Below are 21,644 nucleotides of genomic sequence, written 5' to 3' on the forward strand. Positions count from 1 at the left end.
AAAACTTATGATTGGTCATTTATAAGACGGACTTAAGATTCAGCCAGTCAGCTTTCTAGATTATACAAACTTTAATTCTAGTCCATACAAGAGAGTATTCAGTGAAGCAGTGACCTGATTTTCCATAAATTTCAATCATAGAATAAAGATACGAATCTACTCATCACAAATACTCGAGCTGCTCTCCGTCCTGTACGATCAGGTGATATCACTTTCGGCTTTCTTGGCGTATATTTTTAAGTTTCTGTAATAGCAGCTACATACACTGATTTTTATCGTTGAAATTTGGAGTGTACATAAGCGAGAATTAATCACTGTGTGGACGTTCGGATGTGTCCGCTGCGGATGAATGCCTATACCAGTCACTTGGTAGCATCATTTTGTGGTCATGTGGTTATCGTTTCCCGTGGTACCGGGATCGAATCTACGTGAAGTACGAATTAAAACGTTTCTAACCCTTATGATAATAGTGTTTATTCGTATTTACAAGTTCTGTTCATGTTATCAAGCATACTCGTGTAGGATCCAGGGATAGGATGTGTCCTGCTGCTCTCTCTCTCTCTCTCTCTCTCTCTCTCTCTCTCTCCTCTCTCTCTCTCTCTCTCTCTCTATATATATATATATATATATATATATATATATATATATATATATATATATATATATATAATGCAAATCATATAGAGAGTATCGGTCCTTACGAGTTAAATAGTCCCAGCATGGGATTCCAGGTCATAAGATACGTATTCTTGATATTATCAATGTTTGCATTGTTAAATCTACCTTCGGCGTGATCGAATTCCTTTATGTCATGCACTGTATGAATATGCGAACCCATGACCAGCTTGTAAGTACAATCTTGAGATGCTTTGTTCATTTAACGCCTTTCATTGGTAGAAGATACGTTACGACTCTTACAAGAATACTGAAAGGGCATTCGGTTTATCTTGTGAAACAGCAAGGGTTATCCGCATATCGCCTATACATAGGGATTCAAAAGGACACCAATGCCATCATAAGATCTTTCATAAGAGACATTACACACGTGAGTATGTTTTCTTAGCAAAATGGCATTCAAAACGATTTTCATTTTTTACGTTACTATCCAAGTTTTTGCTGTATGGGAAGATAGTGGGTAAATTAACTTAATACATTTAGTATGCTATTTGTTTTAATAAATTTAAAAATAAATAAATAAATAAATGAATAAATAATTGAATAAATTAAGTTTGATATGAGTTATTATTCTGATTTATTCCAGAAAAAGCCAGTTTGGATATTAGGATAATGACTTTTTTACTTTTATCATACATTCCATACACAAAGAAAAAAAAGCCAAAGTCATCATTTGATTATCGCAACCACTTCTAGATAATCACTAGGAATATATATATATATATATATATATATATATATATATATATATATATATATATATATATATATATATATATATATATATATATATATATATATATATATATATATATATATATATATATATATATATTAGGGGTTAGGAGTGGGGACAGAACAGTTGGAATGTTGTCGCAGCAACGGTCGGTAATCGGGACATACAAGTTGGAAGATTATCATATCAACGGATTGGGGTAGGGGCAGAGTAGCTTGAAGGTTGTCAAAGTAACGACTGGGGGTGGTTACAGAGTAGCTTGAAAGTTGTCACAGCTAAGGTTGGGGGTGGGGACAGAGGAGTTTGAAGGTAGGGAGAGTAGGTTAAGTTCGATTTTTGTCAACCGTGTTTCATAGAAAACGGGGGTATTAAATTGGGACCGTCCTTCGATTATTAGACCTATCTTTCCGCACATTTACTCCTTCGATTATTATTTGGTTAATTATCACCCTTCTGCTCAATATTTTAGCAGAGTTAGAGCTTATGATTCTGCATGTCTCCCTTTTGTTACAATATTTCCCCTATTATCATTAGACGTCAACGAATGTGTAGATTCGGTCTGAGATTAACGTGACTTTGTATATGTCCGAACGTCAGCATTCTGTATCATTGTTTACCGGGGTGGTAGGCAGAATTTCTAATTGACAAATACACACACTTTCTGTACTGCACAACAACGCCTTTATTTATGAATGAATTTCAGCCCAATTTCTTAGCTTGATAGGACCGTGGACAAGATTAATTATCAGCATTTTTACTTTGTTTTTAATAGAAATAACTGATTTTCTGATTCAGTCATTTTAATTATTTCATCAGGATACCTCGATTAATTGTAATTGTATTTCAACCGATTTTATTATACAGCTTGATATTGAATTCATCTGAATCGGGTGTGATCATTATACGGGTGTGATCATTATAGGGTTTGATCATTGTATTGGTGTGATTGGTGTGATCATTGTATTAGTGTGATCATTGGACGGGTGTGATCATTGTACGGGTGTGATCATTGTATTGGTGTGATCATTGTATGGGTGTGATCATTTTATGGGTGTGATCATTGTATTGGTGTGATTGGTGTGATCATTGTATTGGTGTGATCATTGTACGGAAGTGATCTTTGTATGGGTGTGATCATTTTATGGGTGTGATCATTGTATTGGTGTGATCATTGTATGGGTGTGGTCATTGTACGGGTGTGATCATTATACGGGTGTGATCATTGTATTGGTGTGATCATTGTATTGGTGTGATTATTGTATTGGTGTGATCATTATACGTTATTTGGTATAGTTATGGCCTGAATCATCAGACCTCACGTGCTTTTCGTTTTGCACAATGACCCTCTGGTTAGATTTTATGCAAATGTAGTAGGCTGCTTAATGAACAAAGATACGGGAACATTATTTCCTGGAATGTTTGTATGCTGATTAATAAGCCATTGCCTAGGTTTACCAAAACCATTGAACACACACACACACACACACACACACACACACACACACTGATACTCCGTAAGAAAGAAACGTAATATGCAACATTTGTTGATTCATGAATCTACTTCTCTTATTTTAAAGTTCGTACGGAAAATGAAGCTCGTTATCATCCTTCTGACATGCGTGCTGATGCGGGGGTGAGTTTTATTATATATGTTATATAGTCGCCAGGATGTGATGCCTTTTGTGCATATACTTGTTATGGCTTTACGATTGTTACTGCAACCTCGATTATAGGAAAATAATAATTGTCTAAAATAGATAATTTCAAGTCCATGAAAGTCCCTGTCATGCTGCCAACCTCGTCTAATTCTGTCCGCAAGGCTAAAGTATGGACAAGATACCATCTTCTACATTAATTGCTTCTGTTTTAATGTCATATGGCCTTAGGCATTACTAATCTGGATATGTACATAGCGTCTATTGGCATTAGTGTATTGCTTCTGTTGGCATTAGTGTATTGCTTCTATTGGCATTAATGTATTGCTTCTAGTGGCATTAGTGTATTGCTTATATTGGCATTAATGTATTGCTTCTATTGGCATTAGTGTATTGTTACTATTGGCATTAGTGCATTGCTTCTATTGGCATTAGTGTATTGCTTCTAGTGGCATTAATGTATTGCTTCTAGTGGCATTAGTGTATTGCTTCTATTGGCATTAGTGTATTGCTTCTATTGGCATTAGTGTATTGCTTCTATTGGCATTAGTGTATTGCTTCTATTGGCATTATGTATTGCTTCTATTGGCATTAGTGTATTGCTTCTATAGGCATTAGTGTATTGCTTCTATTGGCATTTGTGTTTTGCTTCTATTGGCATTAGTGTATTGCTTCTATAGGCATTAGTGTATTGCTTCTATTGGCATTTGTGTATTGCTTCTATTGGCATCAGTGTATTGCTTCTATAGGCATTAGTGTATTGCTTCTATTGGCATTAGTGTATTGCTTCTATAGGCATTAGTGTATTGCTTCTATTGGCATTAGTATATTGCTTCTGTTGGCATTTGTGTTTTGCTTCTGTTGGCATTAGTGCATTGCTTCTATAGGCATTAGTGTTTTGCTTCTATTGGCATTTGTGTATTCATAACACTTTCAGCATTAACAATGATGTTGAAAAAATATATTTGGGACAAAGAATAAACGTCCGATATTCCCTGCAAAAATTGCGATTCAGCGACATTTGAGCATTCGTCAAATAAAATTTGTACATTTAATTTCCACGGAATTTCGTTTTTAAGAAACTGACAGCGATTGAGCACTTGTGAAAGTGAAAATGTTCGATATTTTTTTTTATATACATCGATAAATATTTAGAAATGCAAATTACAACACTACCAATTTAAACACAACTAAAAATACACCATAGTCTTTGAACCATTCATTATTTTTCTTTAATTGCGCATTTCGTCGAAGCGAAATAATTATCTGACTTTGTTTCCTTTACACATAATTGATGAGACAATGCTAGACTGTGATAAATTTAGCAGTTCTGGAACGGTTTGTAGAAATATTTCACCGGTTTAACACGGAAGCAACATTCTCTCTCTACGAACAGATAGTGTAGATTTGTTAACAAGTTTGGATCGGATGAAAGTGCGGACAATTCTTGTCTTAAAAAACTACATGCAAGAGATTAAATGTGTAGATTAGTCAATAATAAACGTATAGCAGATATTTTTCAATGCTGTAGATGATGATAACGTTGAGATAAGGTGTATTAACTCCATGACAGCAAGTTACTCAGTAACAGATAAAGAAGAAATCAATTACGCATTCAATGTAGATAAATATGCACCTTGGACTACAACAGTCCTGATAGGAAGGTTGTTAAAGAGTAATGAATAAGGTGGGAATATAATACGTACTGAATGTGAATAAATGTACCAATATATTCACATTATTTACACATAGTTTAAAAAAACTGCAGTTTTAAGATCCATTTACTACGATTTCCCACAAAACATAAATAAAATTAAAACTAGCGAAATAATGCAGGAAGAACATAAATGGATTTAAAAGAGAACATAATAGCCCAGTATATGAAGTAGCTCTTTCATAATCAACTGCAGGAAACTAAAAAATGTATCTAAAATCATTCTTTCATTTAAATATATTGAATAAATGTTACAAATTGATAAAGTTAAAAGTAAACGTTGCAGATGGATGCCACGACGGATAGCCAGTAATGCCTAAAGACAGTTTGTTAGTCTTTGATTATTCTAGGAATGTTATCATACAGATGTCTGTCAGGCGTAGAATATTCTAAGAATGTCATCTTACAATTATCTGTCAGGAGTAGATTATTCTAAGAATTTTATCATACAGATGTCTGTCGGCGTAAATTATTCTAAGAATTGTATCATACAGATGTCTGTCAGGCGTAGAATATTCTTGGAATGTTATCATACAGATATTTGTCAGGCGTAGGTTATTCTCTGAAGGTTATCACACTTATATGCGTCAGGCGTAGATTATTCTCTGAAGGTTATCACACTTATATGCGTCAGGCGTAGATTATTCTCTGAAGGTTATCACACTTATATGCGTCAGGCGTAGATTATTGTCTGAAGGTTATCACACTTATATGCGTCAGGCGTAGATTATTCTCCGAATGTTATCACACTTATATGTGTCAGGCGTAGATTATTATCGCAAAGTTATCATACTTACACCTAAGGCGTAGATTATTCTCCGAATGTTATCACACTTATATGTGTCAGGCGTAGATTATTCTCCGAATGTTATCACACTTATATGTGTCAGGCGTAGATTATTATCGCAAAGTTATCATACTTACACCTAAGGCGTAGATTATTCTCTGAATGTTATCACACTTATATGTGTCAGGCATATATTATTCTCTGAATGTTATCACACTTATATGGCTTGAAAATATATATTTTTATGAGAGACTGATTTTGCAACAAAGCAGTCAAGAATTGAAAGAAAAATGAAAACAAAGCGCACTTTCTTTCAACTTATGGAGACAAGATAAGGATATGTAGTGAAAACATTTAACAGGACTGTAAAAACTAAAACGAGGAAGTATATCACTCCAAACGTTTCCAGAATCTTTTTCCAAATCTAATTTACGGATACAATAGCACTAAGCACACATCAATACATATGACTTCGATTAAAATGAGCAAGGAAGAAATCAGAAGTATGAAGCAATCTTATATATCATTGGACAACTAATACATTCGGAATTCGAGTATGAGATTTAGGAAAATAGACCTCTAGTGCTTCTACAGGGTCTATCAAATCACAATTGTATATATGTATGTACCAATTATTTGATGTTTAGATTTTTTAAAAATAACGTGAAATTATTTTTCTACAGGAAATACATTAATAATTTATTTACCGCGTTTTGCCTTTACACGTAAGTCATTGATGAATTCCTCCCCTGTACTATTTTCGATAATTATATACACTCTTTTCATCCCTAGTATTTTATACTTCTGATCTCCATTTCCTCTACCAAGTTTATCTCTGCTGCATTTGTAATGTTTTACGGCTGATTGGATCCCCAGACTGTCCGGCTTATTTCGTATAGTTGCAATTCTACTTTACGTATTAAAAAAACGTAATTCGAGAACGATATCTTCACCATTTTGTATTCAAACTTTGTATTCATATTATCCTGACTCCAGGCCGACCAGTCCTAACACTGTCCTCTTAATGCTGAGCGTCTTTGCGAGGCAGCTGTTAGTACCATTTTTAATAAGTATTTGGCATGACTCGGCTCGGATTTAAACCCACGACCTCCCGCATCTGATACGGAGGTCGTGGGTTCGATCTCCGACAGTCATACCAAAGACTTATAAAAATGATACTAACACTTTCCTCGCTTGGCGCTCAGCATTAAGAAACAAGTGTTAGGACTGGTCGGCCAGGTGTCAGGATAATGTGACTTGGTGGGATATCATGCTACATGTCTGCGGCATGATGCCCCAGTGATAGACATCACTATAAACTGCCACATTGCTGACATCGTAGCGAAATGACTGAAAAATTGTTAAAGCTACGTTAGAAATCCAAATCACAAACACTCAATTCAGGCACTGTTGTCAGGCACCATTAGCAGCAGGCGAAACATTGGTGTTAGGCGCATTGAACATAGTAATTAACTTTTGTTTCTTTTTACACGCGTTACTAATTGAAATATTTTTAGTTTACCGGCCATCACTTTTATTTCAGGGCAAGTTGCGTGTCAACTGCAAATCATGGGCATGGCCATGGCCACGGCGATGGGAGTTATACAAATCCGGCGGCTCTGGAACTCTTTCATTTGGTGGATACTAATCAGGACCACAATCTTACGATAACAGAACTTCACCAGACCTTTCTTTTATTTGATATTAATAGTATGTTACGTATTTCCATTGGAGTTATTTCTAATTTTAAAATATATGCCAACCATACAGAATAAAATAAAGTTCTTTTAAACTAAATTTGATCACCTCAGTCTTGAAATATAAACGATGTTACAGGCTTCCGGAAGGAACAGGCCACACTGCGATTTTCTTAGAAGCTGTTTAATTTGACAAGACCTGATGCAAATACTGTTAGTCACGTGTTAGTCATACCAGAGTGGTGGCGAGTCAAAAGGAAACGTACTATATAAGGCATTCGTACTTAGCTCATAACAGTTTTCTAAGGCCCTCAAAATATCTGCGTACTTTATTGCACTGGTTTAGAATATTAGGATAGGTAAGGATGCTTTCTGAGTGTATTTTTTTAAACATTATATATATATATATATATATATATATATATATATATATATATATATATATATATATATATATATATATATGTGTGTGTGTGTGTGTGTGTGTGTGTGTGTGTGTGTGCTGGATAAAGGCTGCTCGATTAGATTCACAAGTCAAAATTTTGGGAAATTAGAAAACAATATTTAAAAATTATTTTTTTGTCTACATTGGGAGACAAAAGTGCAATGGTAGGCAACACGAAACAGGTACGTTCACCCGACTGGAAACACCTATTCCTTTTATTTTTTCGCCTAATGACATGGCATCATTCCAAGACGGGTCGTTAACGAACCATGGAATAAAATTGATCCATCCGACCATCCAAGGTTGTACTATACTGCCTATACTTTACTGCACCAATTATAGGACCCCAAATTCTATTCTGATCCAAAAGAAACCTTACCTCCTCTCAGAGGCGTACCTAAAGTATTTGACATCCAGTGCGGATCCTTCATTTGGCACCCCTACAAATACTTTTAAGATGTAAACACACATAAAAATATATCATCTTTGCATGTAGATTTGTAAACAGTACAGTGCTGTAATAAGCAAATCGGAAATATCTTTTACTTTGGCGAAATTTTCATTTGGTTTAAAAACTTGTACAATTATTTCAACACTCCCGATGGTTCTCCCTTCTGACTGTCAGCCGGGGCGGACCACCTCCCCCTCGCACCCCCTTAGTGCGTCACTGCCAGCTCTTGACAAGGAGCTGTAGCCACACAGTCATGAACGTCAAGATCCCAACTCATGCTCAAAAGCAGAGATTTTATAACGCAAATAACGTTAACATAAAAACATGAAATTTCAGTATTCATGAATAGCATAACATTGTTAGGCTACAATAAATCTAAATTTCAAGGTTAGCAAATAATTGTGTGTATCGTTTATAATTGTGACGTTAAAGAGAAAGTTCGTTTTGTATTTTGACAGTTTTGTGACTTCACTGCTAGAACTAGCAGTTGCATGAACATTTTCATACGCCATGTAAAACGCATCTAAACGATTTATTTTTTCATTCGTCAGTATTTTGACATTAGGTAAACAATCTAATTTGTATTGGTCAGAATTCTCACATTATTTAAACAATATAATTTTGTATAGGTCGGTACTTTGATATTAGGTAAACAGTCTAATTTTGTATTGGTCAGTATTCTCACATTATTTAAACAATATAATTTTGTGTAGGTCAGTATTTTGACATTAGGTAAACAATCTAATATTTTATTGGTCAGAGTTCTGACATCAGGTAAACAATCTAATTTTGTATTGGCCAGTATTCTGACATTAGGTAAACAATCGAACGTTTTTATTGGTCAGTATTCTGATATTTGGTAAACAATTTCGTAGCTCATTGGTGAGTGCTCTGACTTTGGCTAATCAGGTGGTAACAATTTTAGTTGTGGATACGGTTACAGTTAAGGTTTAGTTGTGGATACGGTTACGGTTAAGGTTTAGTTGTGGATACGGTTCGGTATAAGATTAAAATAATAACAATATAATAATAATATTATAAAACATCTCACCCTTGAGCGAAAACTTGTCCCATAATTAGCACCCTGATTATTGATAAATTTCAGTATAATAATTCTTTATGATAGACGATACATACTTAGCTGATCCCTTTAAACACATGACTTGCACTTGACTTGATTAAGGGTTTACAGAGGGATACAATTTTAAGTTAATTACTTATCAAGTTGTTAATTTGTATGAAATCTAGGTGTGACCATATTATTTGTATCTTTGTTTGCTGAGATTCAAAAATTATACTGAAACATAGTTTCATAACTTATTTCCCGGTGACATACTTTAAGAGAAGAAAGAGCTTGAAGAAATCGGAGGTGGGATAATGGTGTGGAACGGAAACATTTAATCTGAGATTCAGAAATTAATATTTTTGTTTCTTTCATTTTTAGAGGACCATATAGTAAGAGAAGACGAGTTTCTGGCAGTGTTTCTGGCTAGAAATCTCGGGACAATTCAGTCGGGGTCGGCTCTTTTCAATAACGCAGATGTAAACGATGACCAGATGATCACAGAAGAGATCGACACACCAGTTATCATGCATTTCTTCGACAGGGATGGTATGTAGCAAACATGGTGGAATTAAAACAGTTCATAAAATTTACGCTCTAGGGACTATAAAATTACGACTATTGAAGGCAGCCAAATCACTCCGAATGATGCCAGGAATCAATCCCAAGACAACATGCTGGCAATCTACTTCATGCAGTCACGTAGAAACAATTTGTGCAGTAGTGAGACCTATATATATATATATATATATATATATATATATATATATATATATATCAAAAATCGTGCAGGATCAAATACGCAGCAACTTATTTTGATGTCTGTAATTACATGTCAACGTACTTTTATCTACGTGATTTTACATCCCACGTGTACGTCTATTTCAGATATCTTTAGAAAAGAATATTGGTTGTGCACAGATTGTTAGCCTAATTTACTGTATCTTGAAAAAAGAACAGAAACTGTAAAGATTATGAAATTTCTATGACGAAATCGATTGTTGCATGCTTCGTTCTTTAATTGATATTAAAACGCCATATTATACTCTTAGGTAAAAAATTAAAACAAAACTCTATACAATTATGAGGCTGTCCCTCTCACACGGGACCAATTTGAATTCCATCACCACCACCACGACCAATGCTACTACTGCTACAACAACAACAACTACTACTACCTCCACTACTACTACTACTACTACTAATAATAATACATTTTTCCATTTTCAGCCGATGGCCATGTGACTGAAGTAGAGTTCGAAGTCCAGTGGGTGAAACTGTCTATGTCCTGAAGACATCTTTAGGAAAAATAAATAGGCATCGTTCCTGCTTACATCCACTAACAGCTTCCACTGCCATGACGTTCTGATTATATCAACCACCAACTACCACTTGACTATTTAAACATCCCCCCTTCTCATCTGAAATAGTACTTGTGTACATGGCCATAAAAAAGTCCTACCAAGAAATTCTTGCTTTTCTTTCCCTTCTCCTTCGTAGTCTTAACATTTTCGAAACAAAAATGTTTCTTTTTCTGGTACAAAAATTTGAATAATAACTTACTATTAGAGTTTTGGATTTGACTGTGTGGAGCTTCTTGGTGACAGACAGACACACACATATACACACGGATACATACTTTTTTTTTAGAAAGATAGATAGAAAAATAGAATGAAGCTCCGGTGTCGTCTCCTGGAAACCTTACACCTTTATGCTCTAGGTCTAATATGAACCACTTTTTTATACAGCCTTGAATGACAGTCGTATTCAATTACATCAGACCCCTCTCATTCTGTCCAATTCAGTCACTCAGGTAGGTCTTGAATAACGATCGTATTCAGTTACACCAGACCCTATCTTATTGTCCTATTCAGTCACTCAGTAGGGCCTGAATAACGATCGTATTCAGTTACACCAGACCCTGTCTTATTGTCCTATTCAGTCACTTAGTAGGGCCTGAATAACGATCGTATTCAGTTACACCAGACCCTGTCTTATTGTCCTATTCAGTCACTCAGTAGGGCCTGAATAACGATCGTATTCAGTTACACCAGACCTTATCTTTCTGTCCTATTCAGTCACTCAGTAGGCCCTGAATAACGATCGTATTCAGTTACACCAGACCTTATCTTTCTGTCCTATTCAGTCACTCAGTAGGGCCTGAATAACGATCGTATTCAGTTACACCAGACCTTATCTTTCTGTCCTATTCAGTCACTCAGTAGGGCCTGAATAACGATCGTATTCAGTTACACCAGACCTTATCTTTCTGTCCTATTCAGTCACTCAGTAGGGCCTGAATAACGATCGTATTCAGTTACACCAGACCTTATCTTTCTGTCCTATTCAGTCACTCAGTAGGGCCTGAATAACGATCGTATTCAGTTACACCAGACCTTATCTTTCTGTCTTATTCAGTCACTCAGTAGGGCCTGAATAACGATCGTATTCAGTTACACCAGACCCCGTCTTATTGTCCTATTCAGTCACTCTGTAGGGCCTGAATAACGATCGTATTCAGTTACACCAGACCCTATCTTATTATCCTATTCAGTCACTCAGTAGGGCCTGAATAACAATCGTATTCCGTTACAGCAGACCCTATCTTATTGTCCTATTCAGTCACTCAGTAGGGCCTGAATAACAATCGTATTCCGTTACAGCAGACCCTATCTTATTGTCCTATTCAGTCACTCAGTAGGGCGTAATATCACTTTTATAATTCCAAGAAGGAATCCGTCTGTCTGTCTGTCTGTTTTATGTACATATGCAAGGTGTCTCTTTAGTGTATCTCATCTATAATTCTCCAGCAAATAATAATTCAAAACAGAAATAAAAAAGAGAAACATAGGTACTGAGATGAGAAAACTATAGCCATCTATGTACACATAAATGTATTGCAAAGCGATTAATAGGAAAGAAAGACAGTATATCGATACAAAAAAGTAAACAATGTTCAAGACAGTTTATTAATTGTGAACTCTTTACAAATGGTTTTAAAATTACTTTTGTTTCAAACTTCTCTTCTGGACTTACCCAGATAACTGTACCCTGTTGCAGATGCAATTAAACATCAAAACTAAATCCAGAGACTGATGATCATTATTGGCAGTTCAAACATACGTACTATCTACCCATTAGAACATACACAAAGTTCAAAGCTGAAGTTATTTCACTTTGTCTAACGAACGAAAGAGACATGTATATAACAGGTACATACTGTGTCACGGAAAATAGCTTGCATCTACACTGCACGTCATTTGGAAGGGTTTACATTCAACGTAAGCCAGTATCAAGGAGACAAACATGAACATGAAAGCTTATGCTTGAAATAGCTTGAACTGCGTTGTTGTTTTAATTGTCAATATATACGAATTGCTCTATTATATGCATGTCTTCATCATATGTTAAATCAAGCCATAGTGGGTATCACCTAAAGGTAAATACAAACTGTATCGTGCAGAGAACTCAATCGTCTGGGCAATTTGAAATAAATTAAGAATAAACTTTAACCCAGTACGAATATTTGTTCAGATCGTCTTCAATATAAACGAGACATAATCATTAAATAAGTTTCTCCATTAATGCACACATACAAGAATTAGGCTTTGCAGAAAACATACTCTACAGGTAAGTTCAATACTATATTTAAAACCCGACTCTTCCTTCCAGATGTTATTGGTATGCATCACCTATGTACAGTCAGCACCTCGTCTGAGTGTGCAACGCGTGGTTTAAGAATCAGCTATATACAGTCAGCACTTTGTTTGAGTGTGCAACGCGTGATTTAAGAATCAGCTATGTACAGTCAGCATTTTGAGTGTGCAACGCGTGATTTAAGAATCAGCTATGTACAGTCAGCACTTTGTTTGAGTGTGCTATGTACAGTCAGCACTTTGTTTGAGTGTGCAAAGCGTGATTTAAGAATCAGCTATGTACAGTCAGCACTTTGAGTGTGCAAAGCGTGAGTTAAGATCTTAACCTTATTTCGAAATCCCCAATGACGAGTCCACATAACATAATGAGGTGATTTTCCATTGAGCAAGATCTGTATAATACTTCAGTAAGGCCATTCACAAGGCCAATCGGCATATTGTTTAACAGCTTCTGACATGCGTCATCAGACAAAAGACTAAATAGCATCAACGTTGAGACTGAATGGCATCAAGGTAGAGACTGAATGGCATCAAGGTTGAGACTAAATAGCATCAACGTTGAGACTGAATAGCATGAAGGTAGAGACTGAATAGTATCAAGGTTGTGACTGAATAACATCAAGGTAGAGACTGAATAACATCAAGGTAGAGACTGAATGGCATCAAGGTAGAGACTGAATGGCATCAAGGTAGAGACTGAATAGTATCAAGGTTGTGACTGAATAACATCAAGGTAGAGACTGAATGGCATCAAGATAGAGACTGAATGGCATCAAGGTTGAGACTGAATATCATCAAGGTAGAGACTGAATAACGTCAAGGTAGAGACTGAATAGTATCAAGGTTGTGACTGAATAACATCAAGATCAAGACTGAATAGCATGAAGGTTGTGACTGAATAACATCAAGATAAAGACTGAATAGCATGAAGGTTGTGATTGAATAACATCAAGATAAAGACTGAATAGCATGAAGGTAGAGACTGAATAGTATCAAGGTTGTGACTGAATAACATCAAGGTAGAGACTGAATAGTATCAAGGATGTGACTGAATAACATCAAGATCAAGACTGAATAGCATGAAGGTTGTGAAAGAACGAAATGCAAATAAAACGTTACACATATCTCTGTGAATCAAAATATACGTGTGTTGATCTATTGGATAGATCGGAAAATAAATTAATTTAAATGAAAAACAAAATTATTTTGTGGTAAAATCAATACTTTACAATAATGAGGCAATAAGATTAAACATGAAAGTAGTAATTATTTGTAATTGAACGAATAATGAAGTACATGAACTAATATTTGAATTTGAACAATACTGGCTCCAAACTGTTCTATTTTACTGTATTTTACTTGCATGTTGGTGGCCCTTTCTGCTCCTTATGATTTGATTTAAACCGCGTGATTCGTAGTTCTTAGGCTGCGTATCCAGTAAAATTCCTTTCCTTTCTTCGCATCGAAACTCAATTGCGGCTGTATAATATCCTCGAAAGTATGACATGGGGAGGAGATTCAATTCAATATTATATTGTCATAAGAATTTTCATGCTTATAGAGTTTATATCACAAATATTGCAAATATTTCGTGGTTATCACATGCTGTATGTACAACTTTAAAAAGGGAAATCAAAACGGTAATAGTCATGAGCTAGAAAAGAGGATATGGACACTATACACACTCTTTGCAATAAGTAATAGAAATAATAATCATAGAAATAATAATCATAGAAATAATAATCATAGAAATAATAATCATTGAAATCTGACTAGTGAATATATTAAATTTTTATTGCTAGAAGTTTACAATTTAATTTGCTTGTCCACATATGGTTTCTTCCAGGAGTGCTTTTGAATTAAGTCTACATGCATACACAGGACATACTAAAAGAAAATGCATTCAGTTTGCATAGCATGGATGTCACAAAGCATGCGATATCTTTCACTTCTATTAATTATGGTCCCTCCGTATTTCCTAGCTTCAATTCTCAGATTATGGAAAGAGTTTTGTGAAACCTTATCGATGTTTATGATTACACAATATTTTATAATTATGTAATTCATTATCCCAGTCTGACAGAAAAGTATCTGCAACCCTTTGGTAAAAAGTTGGAATAAACTTGGAGCCATCTACAGAATCAGGAAAGATGCACTCTTCATCCAAACCAAATCTGTTTAAAGTATCTTTTAGGAGCGTAATCCAAATGATACTGTTATATGCCGTGTTCAGAATAATATTTAGAGATTTTTAATTTCCAAGTACTTGATTTTAGGATTTTTCTGAGACAATGAATGCCTTGATAAAATACATGATCTGTTTTGCATGTTTTATGTAGACAATATAAGTTAAAACATTGGCTTCTCACTGTGATATAGAACTTGTTCAGTCTTCATTCACTCTGTAATTACTCCATTTTTCTTGCTCCTGTTTTCTCTATTCTCAACAATAACTGCATTCAAGGTGATAACGTTAAGGCGTGCGCGTATTACCAAGGCCCTTTTTCACTGTTCTAGTACATTGATAGTTTCCGTCAGTAAGTAATTTACGGAATTCCTGTGTAACCTTGTTAAGAACTGAAATATATTAACAGCATTTTTTCAAGACTAAATAATTCAAAATCTCATATTTTGTTGTACAACGTTTGTAATTGTGACAAATTAAATTTCCATATTACAAATAAAAATTAGATTTATAATCTTATAATCACATGTAGGTTGTGACCGAATGGGATGATGTAAAATATATTCGGCACATTCATCTTTAGGAAAGCTTTTAGTTATTTACTAGCACATGTTACTGTGTTAAATACTCGTATTCCTTTGTCCTAGGATTTTCAAGAGATTATTTGTTTTCTGTTTTTTTGAGACACAGACTTATTATATTTGCAAGAATTTTTTTTCCATAAAAACGGGGCCAGAAAATGGCCCTTATTCAATATAGTCCTCGTAATTTATCATGTCTAGTAAGTATTTTCTTCTTTGTTGAATGTGTTTTATGTTTACTTGTCCGAGCTGATAAATATCTTGCAGGGTGGTAGCATTCCACTCAAACAATCCCGGCATGTTATATCAATACACAGTGATGATAGTAAACTGTAAGCTTCATCGCTAGCGCTTATTGCCAGCGCTTCCCATTATTATCAGAAAACTCCAATTTTTGCAGTTAGTGTCTGCTAATTTTATCACAATGTTTATAACATATTGTCACTATAGTGTAAGCTAATTTTATCACAATATATATTACACGATGTCTACTATAGCATAAGCTAATTTTAACACAATGTTTATAACATATTGTCACTATAGTGTAAGCTAATTTTATCACAATGTATATTACACGATGTCTACTATAGCGTAAGCTAATTTTAACACAATGTTTATAACATAGTGTCGCTATAGTGTAAGCCAATTTTAGCACAATGTTATTACATAGTTCCACTATAGTGTAAGCTAATTTTAGCACAATATATATTACACATTGTCCACTATATTGCAAGCGGAATCGTTCCACTTTGTTTCAGCTACGCATACAGCAAATAACGTACACACATTAAAATCATTACTAAAAGGCACTGACTATTTCATTGTCAGGAGGATGTGTCGCGATTTTCTTTTTTTCTTTTCTTCTCAAAATAATTTTTTTCTTTCCAACTAATATAATGGATATAATATGGTATTATTTTGCTATAAGAAAAAGGGCAAGATATTTTTCCAGCTATTGACAGATGGAAATTTCGACAAAAAATCCCAGGCCCCATTCTCAGAACAACTAAATTGTTGGCCCCGAATATGATTGTGGTATACCGTGGTACGTGTCGCGTCATATTTAGAAATATAAATACAAAATGTTTTGTGGTATCCAGATCCAGTTAAAAATATTCACCCCAAAGGCAATCTGCACGCAGAATGGACTAAGTAAAGTTTTCCATGGGCAAAGCCCTGTAGTTATACATTGATTGCCCTTTTACAATTTAAAATGTTTGCCTCAGTTGTTTTTAAAATTTGTAATAAATATTTTTCAAACATTAATTCCATTATTAAACGATATTTCATGTATCAGTTTTTGTAGAGTCAGAAATGGATGATTCATATGTCTGTATAAACTGATCAAGTTGTTTTTTTAAAAACTTTCAAAACAGGAAATTCTGAGCGAAAATGTTGATTAATTAAAAAGAATTAAACCTAGTTTCAAACAGGGTGTTGTGAATGCTCTCAGTCAATTTGCTTCCGGCTAAATCATCATTATAATAAATACACACACATAAGATAATTTGTTTGTTTATCATTAATGCTAATTATTCAATTGTCAACTGCTATGTTTCATAGCCTGTGATGATGTAATTTGGACCTAAATTGCAAAAATTTCTCGTGTTACATTTCCGGTACGTCGGCAAATTGCTTGAGATTATATGGGCGTCCTTTCTGCTTAATCTATGTTTTAACGATGCTTAAAGTTAAGAAATAACGAGATTCATTTTCGTACGTTATCAGTCATTGATAGTGTTTAATCTCGTTCTACCAGACTGTCGCGTGACTCTGAGAGATCTATGCTGCACTAAAGTCGGGTAAAACCATATACTATTGATTGTTACCTATAGGTGTCACTCATTTCAGGTGCCGTTCTTTTGAACACGTACCGTCTGTAAAATAAAATATGTATGCAATTTGGTTGTTCAGAAGTGAAAATTATGAACACATTTTTAATTAACTTTAATGGCAATATTGTGCAACGATGGGGATTCCAACCCAATTCTTAATTCATGTACTCAGCGAGCTAATGTTCTGACTATTTGCAAGACTTTCATGCAGAAACGGAAACACTTTTACGTTTACACATTTTATTTGTTAGTTTCTATTTATAAAATTAAACTTATGAAAGGATTGTATTTGTGTGATAAAAGTTTTTAACAGGAGCGTTGATATTTCGTAAGACGCGTTTTCAGAGTTCAAATATTTCGTAAGACGTGTCTTCAGAGTTCAGATATTTCGTAAGACGCATTTTCAGAGTTCAAATATTTCGTAAGACGCGTTTTCAGAGTTCAAATATATGGTAAGCCTCATCTTAAGAGTTCGACTATTTCAAAACCTCATTTTGGGAGTAAGAGTGGCTTGGATACGCCTTTACCAAATTCAACTATCAGTAAGATCTCAAACAGATACAACAGGTACGTCGTTTTGAACAAGACTAATCGTTCTGGTGTCACCAACGTATCTTCAGTTGTGTGTATGCCCATTCTTCATCTGTTGCCTAAACAAATTTGATGTACTGTATTGATTGCTTCTATTTGTTGATCTGCTAATTAATGTATCCACTTCTTTTTGAATAGTTTTGACGATTCAAGTTTGAGGTATGAAGATAAAGAATAAGACGAACAAGGTGTTTAGCGAGATAGAAGAAATATAGTTAGTAAGAAGCTTTACATAGTTTTGAATCTCGAGGAGACGCATTTTATTTGGGAGAAAATGTAGCAAAGGTTAACAAGATAACAGAAATGATTTTTTTTGGTGCTTTTTTCTTGTACTGTATCTATGCTATACGTTTAGGTTTTGCGATGATGCCTTCTCACGGACCGACGGGGCCACTCCAAAACGTTTTCTGGGAGGAGAAAAAAAAAAAAAAAACCCACAGCGGAATGCATCCCCATTATTATTTTTGTTCTTATCTCAGCGCAGATATAATTGAGAAATCTGTCCGTCCAGCCAGGCCATTGGAGCAGTCGGTACTTGTGTTAGCCACCGTCTTCTATACCGCCAACAATCACCGGGCAAACCAGCCGAGAGTTCCGGCAATGCCGGACTTTAGTGTGTTCACTGTTTATACACAAATGAGAGCTAGTGACATCTTCAACACGACCGGCAATACCTATACAAGCGGATCCAGACTGGGACTCGACACACAGTATGGTGAACCTCCGTCAAATCAACCGTATTCAGATCTGACCATAGAACGAGCTGATTCCAGCTTTAAAGTCACAGTCGAGGAAACCGATCTGGTGTTGGCAACTTTAAAATGCTCATCCCCTTGCTGCTACTTAAGACTGGAAAGTTAAAGCTAAAACTAAAGTGATCAGGGACTGACTTTCGGGTAGAATTGATGCCCCGGGATAATCTAGAGGTTTCTTATCAGACAGTCACGATCCAGCAGCAGTCTCCTTTAGCTGGGATAAAACTAAGTCGGATGCCTTCAGTACTAATCTCTCCGCCCGCGAAAATAATTTAGCAGCCGTTCACATGTCCGCTCCACTGTATTATAAAGTGGACAAAAATGTATTCCATGCTACTTGCAAGTTACTTCAGAACGTCGTTGCTACGTCCTCGGTGTTAGATTTGGCCTCATTCACACTCTTCCGACTCGCGGACAAATCCAACAAAATCCACTCTTGGGAGGCAACGACCATGATTGCCAGGGTCATTAACGGGACAGCTCACCATACCATGGCCAATGCCTTGATGGTTTCGGCCCACTTAGACCGGATACATTTTAACATGTCTGTCGTCCACATCGCTCAAACCCCATTGTATCCTTGCTGTACGGACGACCCCGTTCGGGTCGTAGATACTTTTCGGAGGAAGACTCGAAGGTGTTCGGAGTAAAGTTGCTCAGGACTGAACTTCCAACTCACCGCTTAACCCACATAGGAGTTTGTAAACACTCAGCCCTAGCCAATGCGATGGGACGTTATATATATATATATATATATATATATATATATATATATATATATATATATATATATATATATATATATATATATATATATAACCTTTGCTACCTCGACATGGCAGTTTCTTGTCGGTTAAGAGTGCAAAAAGTGTGTCACAGTAAAAACGCTTGCTCACCAAAATACACGTTGCTCAATTTATGACATTTAAGCGGTCCACAAATACATTGCTAAATACTCATTTAGGATGAAAGCTTATGACATTGGACAATTGCTCAGTTTCCCTTTCTTATGACGGTAGCCAGTGTACTTGTTGAAGAGATAATCTGCAGATTTGGCGTTCCCCGACAAATTCATTCACATAAAAGGACACAATTCGAATCTGAAATTTTCCAAGAAATGTGCAGATTACTGGGTATCGAAAAGACAAGGACAACAATGCTTACCACCCAGAGAGCGATGGAATGGTTCAACAGAACTCTCGCTGTAATGCTTTCTGCATATGTAAATGATTATCAGGACAACTGGGATGAACACTTGCCATATTTAACAATTGCGATTTTCAATTTGGACGTTGGTGTAGTCAGAGATTTCACTGCCACCAGATACATATTCTCGAAATACCTGGGTTGAAAACCTTTCGGAGACAATGCGTTTAGCTCATTCGTTTGCCAGGAACCAGCTAAACAAAAGCATATTACGCCAGAAGAGATTCTACGAAAGTCGATTGAGATGGGAACAGTTCAGACCAGATGATTTGCTTTGGGTTTACATTCCACAAAATAAAACAGGACTGTCAAGTAAACTGCAGTCTTGGTGGAAGGGACCATTTCAAGTTGTTAAACGACTCAGTGATGTGACATACCGCGTAAAGAGTGGACAGAGGGGCAAATCGCAAGGGATCCATGTGGACAGAATGAAATCCTGTAACGTGCGAGATGACAATGATGATGGAGATATGCATCAAAGTGATGATGATATCGATGAGCATGACAATGCTAGCTACAATAATCGCGATGATCAATCCAGAGTTAATTATCTACCATAGCCTTATCCTACGGAAATCACCGCGTCGGAACACCCGTTACCAACGACCCAGAGTGAACGCCAAAGGCGACGCCCTAACTGCTGAAAAGAATATGCATTTTAAAGAGAAACTCTAATTCTAAAGTTCGGATGAAACACCATAATCTTCAATTGTAGAAATTTAAAGAGTAAGAAGTGCTGAAAGTGAAAACCATTAAACTAAAATAGGACTTATCTGAAATATTCGGCAGGATGTACTGTGTGTGACTGTGCATTTAGAACTCTTGAATTATACAATAGGGCTTACTAATGCTAAAAAAAATTAACATTAATCGCAACGATTTTTATTTTATAATATCTAATCTTGTTGAATATATTTTGAAGCTTTAAAAAAAATCTGACTACATTGCAGTTTTAGTGCGAGGACATACTTACTCGGAGACATGGGTAATTTCTAGCAAAGGTATCTTCGCTGACTTTGTAAATAGTTCCTAAAGATAGCCTGTTAAGTGACAGAGATCACATTTGGTCAGCATTTATCTAATAGAGAAACGATCTGATAAGAACAGAGACTGGCTAGTGCGTGTTCTTTAGGGAATGATATTGTTATAGGCTTAAGAAGTAAAGTTAATGACCGTGTGATCTTGGAAAAGATTGCAACATGTCACTGTCAGGAAAAGTTATAGGGAGGATGGAAAAATCTGAGAAAATCTAGACGTTAGTTTAACATAAGAATAACCATGGTAAGATCAAGGCCAGGTTGCACTCTACAACTGCATATCAAGTGTACACATGGCTATACGATGTTGATATCAGTAATTTCCAAATTATGATTCAGGGTCTAATACCACGTGACTGGTGATGGACATCAGTACCAAATCATACACTCACACACGCACGCACACACAAAGACATGTTCTTGTAAACTTGGAGTTTTTCGCACTTCATGTAAAGCAACTCTCTGCTATTGATCCAGCTACAGGCAGTGTTTTAAAATATCGAAATCGTTGTGCGCATGTGCAGAACACCCTACATCTTATCTGAATTTAAGTTGGCATTACTAACACACGCATG

General features: G+C 35.6%; 1 protein-coding gene across 1 annotated transcript; it reads left to right on the top strand.

Annotated features, from left to right (window-relative positions):
- Window positions 1–811: 811 nt before the first annotated feature.
- On the top strand, window positions 812–10,686 carry LOC149777786 (uncharacterized). Its single transcript, XM_089938824.1, has 5 exons — window positions 812–847; window positions 2,989–3,044; window positions 7,111–7,277; window positions 9,605–9,772; window positions 10,454–10,686. The coding sequence occupies exons 1-5, from the start codon at window positions 812–814 to the stop codon at window positions 10,513–10,515; spliced, it is 489 nt and encodes a 162-aa protein (XP_089794950.1). The 3' UTR covers window positions 10,516–10,686.
- The last annotated feature ends 10,958 nt before the right edge of the window (window positions 10,687–21,644 follow it).

The sequence above is a fragment of the Sinohyriopsis cumingii genome, chromosome 17 (genome assembly GCF_028554795.1).
Source record: "Sinohyriopsis cumingii isolate HCF-2022 chromosome 17, ASM2855479v2, whole genome shotgun sequence".
Lineage (NCBI taxonomy): Eukaryota > Metazoa > Mollusca > Bivalvia > Unionida > Unionidae > Sinohyriopsis > Sinohyriopsis cumingii.